The following is an 11,162-nucleotide window of genomic DNA, read 5'->3' as shown; positions in this document are numbered from 1 at the left end:
AATAAAAGCTTTATTCAAACATGAAATAAAAAAAAATAGTGACAAAGAAAAATGACCAGAAGTCACAATAATTTGCATAAATATATACTATCAGCAGTTCAGAGACAACATATTTGAAACGTAAATATATATATATCGCAACATCTATAAACAAGCAGCAAAAAAATAAAAAATCAAGGACAATGCAGGATGAATTTATAGAATACAATAAACGTGTGTGCAGGGTTTTTTTCTTTTTAGTAAGTGACCTCATGGTCAAATTCATAACTGATTGTTGCCACCTAGAGGTTGCAATCTGTTTTTTTAAAAAGTTTAACAATTACAAAATGCAGTATTGATTGTGCAACTCCAATTGGTAAATAATTGAGGATCAATGTAGAAGCAGCCCGAGTGAGCAATGTTATGGTGCGCTGGCATAATGCATATTATGCAAAAAACTGCATTCCTGTGGGATTATACAGGCTATTGTGTATCACAGTGAGGGGGCTGTGAGCGGCAGCATGGAGCTTGTTTCAGAGCTTGTTGTACTGTGTGACATCTGATGAGCGAGAAGAGCTTACAGGTGGTTTCACTCTGCACAATGCAGTTTGTTAGTTTAACATCGGGGTCAGTAATAATAACAAGAACTGAGACACCTGCGGGACTGGAACAGATAAAACGCTATACTGACCATTTGCTCTTCCGATTATATATTGAAATGGTTGTGTGGATAACTAGCCTCAGTATGATGGTGTATTTCATTATCAGAGAAGAGCTGCAGTGTACACCTGCAGCAAAGTGTCAACTGAGCACTGTTTATACGACTGAGTTCAATTTGCTCTAATAAGGCCATGAAGTTAAATAAACCATTAGGCTAAAGAAAGTTGTACACTCATACCACAATGTATACTCACGCTAACAGTTCGGCAAGCTTCATTCTCATATAAAAAACAATTCATATCGACATGGATGCAAAACAAATATTCACACGAGTGGACTGAACAACAGTGAATTTCAACAATTTCCCCTCTAGAAAAATAGCTTAAAAATCTGACACAGGTTTTAGTACAGTGTAGGGTTGAGTCAGTTTTTCTCTCTCTTTTACATCCGAGACAGTTAAATAACAGGCTGGTACATAAATCTTCTGCTCCTCCTTTCCTCCTATGACATCGCCATACACAGACTGAGGGTTTTCAAGACCACCAAAGTCTCAATAAGGAGCGCCAATGGGAACAAAGATATGAATGGCCTCCTCATCTCCTCCCTGCTCCAAGTTAAGACTCCAAACTCCAACCGTCTGCAGACAGGTAGTACAGTCGTTCTTTTAAATGCAGAACTTCACATGCACGGTGGTTTAGTAGTGGAGCAGGACTTGGTCCACGAGAGGAAAGACCAAGAGTACAATGCCTGCGCTCCATAGCAATGTCACGATCATTGAAAAGGCTGAAGCAAGAAGGAAAAAACTTGCCACATTTGGCAAATAGAAATCACAGAATCTCTCTCACACAGGAAAGGGGGCATCTGAGGGGCAAAGACACTGAACACATAAGCATTTGGTAACCGATAACCTGTAGAACGTACACCTAACCACAACTCAGTGTTTTACACACATAAGTGTGTTGGGGACTGAGACCGGCCCAACAAAAGTGAACTAAAGATGGAATATGATCGTGAAATCAACAAACCGGGCAGCAGTCAATGAACAGATTGTCACATTTCATGCTCTGCACGCAGGCAATAATTTTTTTTACGAGACAAGCAATAAACATCGTTGTCATCACCGTCATCATCATCCACGCCCAGTTAAGTCACATAAACAGTAGGTAAAACGATACTGGGCACACACACACAAACACATATACTGTACACGCATAATGCACAGGCATACAAACACACCACCCTTACAACCTTACAAACAAGCCTCCCATTGTACAACGGGATGTAACTCATAGGGTAAGTGGTGAATAGCTTGTTGTCCCCTGATACCCAAGAATTTAAAAAAGCAAAGGGAGAAGGCAAAGAGAACGCAACACGAGCAGAACGAGTGATACAACCCACTGACATTATAAGGACACTTGAAGAAAGATTGTATTGTTTGGATTAACTAAACGCAGTTGCTATGTACCGCTGTGTTTGCTGGTCATAGCTTTTCAAAGTATACAAAATAATAACTATCTGTAGTAGATGGCAAAAATAAATAACTGAAATGTCTTGCAGCAGTTGTAAAAAGGCCACGTGTGTGTGTGTGTGTGTGTGTGTCTGTGTCTATGTCTGTGTGTGTGTGTGTGTGTGAGAGGGAGAGATATACAAACTCAACAGCACAGGTAGGAACTACCATACAGTCTTTAAACTTAAACCATCATGCATTGACATTACCGCATAAGAAGGCAGAATGGCGGGCCTCAAACACAGTAGCGTGCTCAAGTTTCCCATCATGCCATTATGAGGATTTTACTGTTTGCGTACAGTAAAACGACACGTGTCAGGGTACAGTTTCCTCTTGGTAAATCACCTAACCTGGATTGAACCTCTGTAACAGGATGAAAGTAATTACCAGAAAAGTACAAAATAAATACTCGCCTCAAACCTGTAACTTTGTTGGATTTCAACAGCAGAGGCCTTCAAACAATTGTAGTTAATGATCAAGGAGTTAAGTAGAAGCTTCAGTTTTCTGGCTGCAGCTATATCAAATACCTAAATAGCATACCTATTCCTCTGGAGTGATTTATTTTGGCCCTATTCCTGACAACAGCAAAACGTTAAAGTGTTGTTTTTGGAGTTTAACTGAAAGAGGCCCAAACTTAAAATTATACACCGTTTATCTGTACATTAACACTATAAAGGTTGCCTTGAAGTCAGTTTTATAGCTTTATAAAGATACTGGCATCATGTTAACTGATTCCATCTCAAATTACAGAAGAGCAACCCAGTTTTAAAAGTACCCGGCGAGTGAACGTAATTTTACACTAAAGGACACTTTGAATAGATAAAATCTATCCTGTTAAAGCATCAAAACCAGCACTCTCCTACCAATGTCCCTTCTGCAGAGCACCCAGATTAAGATTAGTTAAACGTTTCTAGCAGATAGTAACAGGGTTTTTTTCCACTCCAAAAGGACAGTTACGTAAGGTTTCTTAGTGCGCTTAAACATTTGTTTTGGAGAGCAGTAGACAAAAATTTGAAGTTTTGTCAAGACATAATGTCACATTGTCAAAACTCCCTCAATCAGTTTTCCCCCCGTAATTCTTCCATCTCTATGAGGCTTTGGCTTTTCTTGCCCGTGGTGATGTTTTTTCGTCAGACTTCACAACCCCATTGGCAGCACCACCTGATGAGACAAGTGAAACGAAATATTCACGGCAAAATAATCTGAAACCTTGTGTGTGAGACATAAACTGACACACAGGATTGTTTAGTGTCTATTTGGATGGTTGACCACATACTGAGTTTCTTGAATACCCACCCCTTGCAGGCTCCCTTTTGTGAGGCTTGCTCTTTGGGCTGACTGCCGCCTTCTTCTTCGAGGCCTGGTTCTGGCTGTGCTCCCTCCACTTTTTCAACTGGAAGTTGATGAATTTCCACATCATCCAGGCCTGTGTCAGGCAGATAGCTGCCAGACAAGTCATCCTAAGGGGAGTGGGAGTACACATTTTCAAGAACTACAACATGTTTTAACTGGAACAGGAAAAGGAAAACAAAACCTTGGCCTTTTTGTCATTTTATAGTTTAACGCAGAAAAATTAGCAATGTACGAGACATTTAAGGCACCTCCTGTCAACTGCCTTCTGGACTTGCCTTATGGTGAGCACATTGAAGTTGCCTTCTGCTAAGGAGAAGCCCTGGTTTTCCGTACGGGGCAGGCCAAAGCCAAACGTCAGAACTGAGAGTGTGAGGGTGAGGAGGCGAGCGATGACAAAAAGCAGCGCCCACAGAGTGAAACTGTACAAGGAAACAAGACAATCAGGATTTCCCGATCAGGGAAGGCGCTACCACACACAAGCGATACTAAACGGCAATATATTCGTTTTTTTAAATGACAACTTGTCTGTGAGATGAGTGAAAGCAATACCCCTTCTGCTTGTTTTCATCACTGAAGTAGAAGAGGCGTGAAGCGTGGAACAGGAGCTCTACCAGGTAGTGAGGGACAAGCAACATCAGACCCAGTCTGTGGAGGCTAAACGCCATGGGACAAGGCAGAATTAACTTAGGACAACTCAGGAGAGGAGACAACTCTGGACACCATTAGTTACATATACTCCTCTTAGAGAACATGGCTGAGAAACAGTAAATATAGCAAAAGAAAAAAAAATCAAATACTTCACTCACTTCAAGACATAGGCACCAGTGATGTGGACGACATAAAGGCAAATGTAATAGAGCTGGCGGGGGATGTCCTCCTGTGGAAATAAAACAAATCTCAAATCAAACTGGTTTTCAATGGACCCTTGCTTGTGTGTAAGTAATGCAACAGGTGTGAATGTGTAAATGTATTCTGAGACCCTTTGCGCGTCTGTGCAGCCTTCAGCTGATTCCATGTGGAGACACATGATAGACGTCAGCAGGGACATAAACCAACACACCAGCTTCATAGGTTTCAGAATGCAGACGCACATCGCAAGACTTTGACGATAAATTGTGGAATAAGTTTAGGCATGGTCCGATCCCATAACTCTTTGAACTCAACTGCTAACCCCAGATAAAGTACAATAAAGTGAAACATTTATCCGCCCAGAGTACATAACTTTTTAAAAGAAGCTCACCTTTCGTACTTTTTGAAAGTACAGCTCGGGAAGTGCATGGAGCCAATAGGCAATTTGGCAAATGTAGAAGAACTTGACCTGAAAACTTGACAGAGGACAGGTTGTGCAGAAGTTATATCACATTAATATACAATATGATTAATGTTGAGCATGGCTCTGTGACTTCTCTTTCAAATACAGTGATGTGGGCTACGGATCAAAGCAGCAAAAAAATAGGTAGAAAACACAGCCTGACCTAGAATCCAAAAGCACAATCTCTCATTGACCTATGACCTTAAGCATCCACTGTGATATTACACTTTGATAGGAGATAATAGGATGAATCCAACCAATTCCAAAAAAGTGCATCATGTATTTTAAAAGAAGGGATTAAACTGTGTAAGCTCAACAAACTTCAGAATTGAAAAAGTGAGACTTAAACATTGGAATTAAGCGTTTGGTTTGGATTATTCTGGGATTCAATTGTAAAGTCTATGACGTAAAGGAATCTATGGATCTTTACTTACACCATGTGAGTGTGTGGGTAACCCTCCCATAAAAAAGTAGGGTTTGTTGCGAAGTCCTCCTGTCAGATAAAAAGAGGAGACACAGAGATGAGATAAAGCCTTATGCGGGATGGGACAGTGTGTTTCCGTGGCTCCAGAAGCTTCGTACCGCTGTCAGGATGCTACAGCCCCAAATGAATGAGAACAGGTAGAACGCTGCAAGCTGACCGGACTCATTGAACTTGCTGTGTTTGGTTTTGGACAGGTGCAACCTCCTATTCATTTTCTGAAAAAAAAAAACATTGCACAAGTTGAACAGTTTAATATAGCAAATGCTGGCATTGCAGGAAAATTCAGTTTCTTCTTTTTTTTTTATTGGAAAAATATGCGACAGGCAGGCATGAAACAGTGGGATCCCATCTATTGCGATTGAAAACCAATCCTTGCACCTTGTTGAATGTGGTCCACAAAAAGATATTTATTTTTGGAACAAAAATATTTATTTTTTATTAATCATGTCCCACTGGGAACTGACATCAAAGACAAAATATGACAAGAGAAACACTAAGCACAGTAAAGGAGCTAAAAACATTGGACCTGTGGGCTGATGAAATGAAAAGGCAGAGATTCTTCAGCGGTTTTTCTGATTCCCTCATACCATGTAAGTAAAAAGATCGAAATAATAAGTCGAAACAATTGGAGCCAATTTGACGGACGGCTGCGGACTTCGGATGTCAGCGTACTCACGTCTAGAATATATTCTTGTATCAAGGCGTGAAGGATGACGGCAATAAGCAGGTAGAAAAACACAGTGGCCACATCCTTAGGGCCGTACTGGTAAAGGTTCACTGGCTCAATCTTCTCATCTGCAAAACACAAAGTTAAAACCTTAAATCCAAAGAAATAAAAATAAGAATATAAGACACGCAGTTACTGAAATGGCTGCTAGACCTGTAAGCTTCTGCTCACCAAGAACTTGTGTGACGTTGTACTGGACTGTGATGAACATGATGGCGAACTTTGCTGTGACCTGTAAAAACACAAAGACAGGAAAAAGATTAATGGACTGATTGTGAGTCAGAGGAAAGGTTTGTCACTGATCACTGACGTACTTTAGAAAATAGGGAGCCAAGCCTTTGTGCTGAAAAACTTATTACAAATGTGTGTAGAATCATTATAGTGCAGATAAAGAAAATGTCTTAGCAACCACGGCCAGGTTTAATCTTTTGGCAGCACCAAACAGGTGTGAGAAAATGCAGTCTTTGTTTCATGCACAAATGTAATGAGACTGCTTTGTCACTGTAAAATCCTGAATCCACTGCTCCCTATAACTGGGGTGTGGGGACCGCCGGGGGCCTTCCTGGAGGGCCACACAGGGGTCTGTAGCTACATAAAGGTATAATTTGAGTCCACTACCAATGAACAAAGACTATCATTGTGTAAGCATTAGTGTGTGTATCATGAGCTCCACTATCCCCCCTTAGGGTATAAGCAACTATAACACTGTTGTAGATAGGTAACTTGCTACATCTTCACAGATAAAGGTTGATTCACAATAAATTCAAAATATTGTCAGTGTGGTGGCTGGGATTGGGTAAGTAGTTTCATTCAAACGTGGCAGGCTACAGTTGATCTGACGAACCAAACGGCTAGTGATCAAATGTATGGAGACAATTGAATTCATGCAGACTTTTAGCCCGACTATCTTGTTGCCAAGGGCCAGATAAGTGTATTGATTAGCTAGGGAGGCAATGGAGCAGCCGACTACGTAAAAGTGACCTGCTAGCTGTGCCAGTGACAGTGAGCCTCCTCGCCATCATCTTCTGGCAACCAGTGAGACACATGAGAAGTCACGCTAGCGCCCTGCCCCTGGAGTGCTGCTGTCATGTCAGCTAACGATACTTAGCAGCAGCGGCTAACATCCCTCGGCTAACCCCAGCTCCTGTCTGAGCTTTTCCCGTCCAAGCACACTGTACCTCGAACATCAGGCCGAGGAGGATAATCATGGCCAAACACGACACCATGTCGGCGTGATTCTGGATAACAAACTCGTGGCTCAGCACCGGCGGGCTCTTGTTCTTCTTGCGGAAACCCATGGCTCTCTCCCGTCCCCTCCTCTGGCTTCTCGGGCTGCGGTCAATGGGTCCCTCTAACTGGGTTGGAGCTGTAGCTTCGCCCCGCTGCACGTCTCACAGCTGATGGATGTGTTCGGCTGCGCTCCGGGCTGATCGGATCCACCGCAACCCGCTGCGTGTGTGTTTAAAAACAGTCATGAAGCTGCATCGCACCAACACCAAACACTACAGCACAACACCCACTTTTTTTTTGGATGCCTGCTAAAGTCAGATGACTGGCCCTCCCACTTCGTTCAAAACCCCATTCATGAACCGCCCAGTGTCATTGACGTAGTAGGAGAACCAGAGGAGAACCCAAGCCCGTGATGACTTCAAGTACCCCACGTAAACCCCAGTATCAAGAAAGATTGTTAAGTGTAGGCCTATTAGCCTGCGAGTCACGACCACGACTGTAGTTTGAAATTCCAAGTTACCTCTAGATCATTAAATCAACTGCAAATGTATTAGATAATTTATTATTGAAGAACAATAGACCTTTCATCCAGGGTAGGTCCTGCATTATCACCCAATTTTCTAAACTTTTTTATTAACACAAACACTTTACAACGGTAGGCCTGCATTTGTTTAAATGTTTAAAGCTGTTCATGTGAAGGCTACACCTGTTTCTAATATGTATAGGCCTACCTGTTCATATGTCTGATTATTATGTACCAGCCTTGGCAGCCTAACTTAGCCTATGATTTACACCTGTAGACCTATAGCGTAGCCTATTTGCATTTTACAGAATTAGGCCTATACCATTAAGCAATTGCCTGGCATTTTGTCACCAAAGGCCATGATGAAATGCCTTTTAAAATGATAGGTTAAGATATTTTTTTTTACTAAATTGTCTAAATCCACATTCTAAAATTGCATCAATTCTTTCTGTTGTCTATATGTTACTAAAGTCAAAAGATCAGATCAGAAGATGGAGATACACAAATTATAGGCTAGGCCTAGAAGTTGAATTTGTGTTTGTGTGTTTAATGTTTAGAATAATAAGGGCTAGGCTATATATTATTGTGTACTGTCTGTAGTGGCGATTTGTCCTCAATAAAATAATAACTTGAAAATAAAGAAATCAAACAAAGCAATTATCAAAATAGCCACTGTCTGAGGCACAAGGGGGACGAATCTTACGCAGGGTAGGGAAAAGAGTCAACTGTCCAGTCGGGAATTTGCGTTTTTGAAGGTTTATTTTCCGAATTTACAGGCAAACAAAACAAATGTGCAACAGTGTGGAACTGGCCGCCTCATCTCTTTTGTCTCTCTCGTGCAGCTGGTAAAAAACCATGACCCTACCCAGTGCCTGTCTTACCTATGACCGCCTACCTCTATAGGCACCTGGTGCGCCACAGCTGGCCAATAATTGCAAAACAAAAGCATAAATAAACTCAAATTAACTTTAACTTATAATGCAAACGAGAAAATAAACATTAAATAATCAAATAATTGTAGGCTATATCAGGCCAACAAACTAAACAAATGTTTTATAATTAAATTGTACAACTGAATAGCTCCAACACTGTCCTTTGGACAAATTGTAGGCCTATTATGATGCTTTGGCGGCAACATTATTTTTGAAAATGTAATGCCAATGAAGCCATTTGAATTTGAAAAAATAAAAGAGTTACACATCTGGCCTATGTCTTAAAAAGGTAAAACAGAGGATGTGGAGGGCCCCATGCCTGAATTTGCCCCAAAATGGCTTAATCCGACCCTAAGGAAGCAAGTTTTGTAAGCAGAATTTGAATTTGTAGGCTAATAGTGTTTTTAAATGGTGGGTATACGCTTTCACTCAGGTAAGGGTTCCTGCTTTATAACAATAGAACACAATCAATAGGCTACTTTTTTTGTAGGTGCATTCTTTCAAACATTTTATTTTGGAAAAAGTAACCGGATGTTGATGTTTAGTTTTGCTCGTATGCTAGGCCTACATAAAAAAGAAGTAGCCTAACCAGTTAGTCAAATAGGCTAACTAGTGGGTCATGCTTCAATGATGTTTTACGGTCAATTTATGGAGAAAAATCAACAGGCAGGTAACTTGTGAGTGTCTAACACAAATTTATGTGATGCTAGGTTAGTGAAGTCAGTTCACGTTTTAAATGCTGTGACTATAGGCTATTGATTGACCGTTAATCAACTTTTCCTCGCACTACTCTTTCACTAGGCTTTGGGTGCGGAGTTATCCGTCTGAAATGTGAAGAAAAACGCTGACGACAGCCGGTTAGTCTTGGTGAAACCGTAAGTATGATATCATGAGTATTTTGAAGCTTCGGGCTGTCAAACTCAACCGTTGTGGCAGTTACTCATCAATTTAACATCAGAGAAACATACACCGACTCCAGTGAAATATTTTAAACACTTCCTCTGGTTTGACGCTAGAGGTCAGTATAAGACCTTACCGGACCTTACCCACCCTCTGTCAGTCGAGTACCTTTATAATATGTCCATAGTCCAGTGGGGTGAGACTATCTATGAGTGGGACACAGGGTGTTTGGTGTTTTGTGCCCCCAACATTCAAGACAGCGCTGGTTAATATATTCGTACATTTCCTTTATTTATCCTCGAAAGAAGGGTGACCCTCATTTACAATGATGTTGAGTAAAAATACAATAGGCCTACACACACAAACACAATGCAAATATAGGCTACAACAAGCTGACAAAGGGACAAGAACAATTAAAACAATCTGATCAAATGGGTAAAGCAGAACATAGCCTATAGTGCAGTGGGGCTAATTCAAAATAATATTTTTAAATTGGTTAACGGATATGAGGGTATTTATCTTACCGTAATTTGATGTTGTAAGTTATTCCAGTGATAAAGCCCGTCTGAGATTTGCAGCATTTCTGTTAAATAATGGGGAAGCTTCCCGGTCAGGGCTATATAAAAATGTGCCAATATGCGCCGCATCTTTCTTTAAGAGAGGACCATCCAACCGTTCCATATAAAGCACAATGGTGTGTCAGAAGCAACTGTGATGAACCTTAAAGCAGAGTGAAAAACAGAGTCCAGGAGTTTAGACATGAATGTGTTGCTTGCGGTAAAGCACATCACCGTAATCAAGGACAGACATGAAAACTGCCTCAATAATCCTTTTCCTTCTAAACAAAGGTTGAAAGGTTACGGTTAGGGGACAGGGGATTACAGGCAGCGCTACCGTGAAAGCACCGTTGGGGGCACAAAACACCATTGAGTGGGACACAGCAGCACAAGTTGCACAACGTGACCAACTTCATGTAATATTATCAATAACAGCAATATTTTCAGTAGGCAAATAATTGTTACAATGCTGTGGCAGAGCTTTGTCGCCCGGCTAGCTCAGTCGGTAGAGCATGAGACTCTTAATCTCAGGGTCGTGGGTTCGAGCCCCACGTTGGGCGCAGCTTTTTCTCCAGGCACACTTCGAACTAAATGTGCAGAGAGCAGGTTTCAGCATTAATCTCTGCACAAAAAATAGTCACCGTCACCATAAGTATAATGCAGTTTCATACCATCTGTTCACCCAAAATACTGTATTGTATTTAAAAGATTCAAACATTCACCCCTGATCAAAACCTTTTTTATAGGCTACAGTCTATGATCAACACATTATATACTAGTTTGTTTGGTTACCAGGGGTTGTTTTACATATATCAAGGTTATTACAGTGACAACAGTATGTGTGACTTCCACAAAGCTCTAGCCTAGCTCTTTTTCCTTTTTTCAAAACACAATTAAAGTGTTTTGACCTCATCATTCTTCATTTGAGCTGCCTAATTTTCAGACGTTACATTTTTTTGCAGACTGAAATGCCAAAATAGGTGAGGAACTACAGCCTG

At 41.0% G+C, this 11,162-nt stretch overlaps 1 protein-coding gene across 2 annotated transcripts; it reads right to left on the bottom strand.

The window, feature by feature from the left end:
• On the bottom strand, window positions 1-7,536 carry LOC307253752 (translocating chain-associated membrane protein 1-like 1). Of its 2 annotated transcripts, none has more exons than XM_080031909.1 (11): window positions 7,201-7,536; window positions 6,194-6,254; window positions 5,972-6,090; window positions 5,394-5,510; window positions 5,246-5,304; window positions 4,740-4,824; window positions 4,306-4,376; window positions 4,049-4,153; window positions 3,775-3,918; window positions 3,443-3,606; window positions 1-3,307 (listed from the first exon to the last, which is right to left on the bottom strand). In XM_080031909.1, exons 1-11 carry the CDS (start codon window positions 7,318-7,320, stop codon window positions 3,234-3,236), a joined length of 1,119 nt encoding a protein of 372 aa, XP_079888035.1. In that variant the 5' UTR covers window positions 7,321-7,536; the 3' UTR covers window positions 1-3,233. The 2 variants fall into 2 exon arrangements, with proteins under 2 accessions (XP_079888035.1, XP_079888036.1); XM_080031910.1 differs by having other exon boundaries at window positions 4,049-4,144.
• Between the last annotated feature and the right edge of the window lie 3,626 nt (window positions 7,537-11,162).

This window comes from Ammodytes marinus (assembly GCF_949987685.1).
Source record: "Ammodytes marinus genome assembly, chromosome: 7".
NCBI lineage: Eukaryota > Metazoa > Chordata > Actinopteri > Uranoscopiformes > Ammodytidae > Ammodytes > Ammodytes marinus.
Note: the sequence above shows the minus strand (reverse complement) of the source record. Positions and strands in the feature narration are given on the sequence as shown.

What these genes read in the sequence shown, in the direction of transcription:
- LOC307253752 (XM_080031909.1), bottom strand. Translation starts at nt 7,320, where the DNA reads ATGGGTTTCCGCAAGAAGAACAAGAGCCCGCCGGTGCTGAGCCACGAG. An exon ending in TACAAGAATATATTCTAGAC is followed by an intron (nt 5,511 to 5,971) that starts GTGAGTACGCTG and finishes TTTTTTTTTCAG; the next exon opens with AAAATGAATAGGAGGTTGCA. An exon ending in TTCAATGTGCTCACCATAAG is followed by an intron (nt 3,607 to 3,774) that starts GCAAGTCCAGAA and finishes CACTCCCCTTAG; the next exon opens with GATGACTTGTCTGGCAGCTA.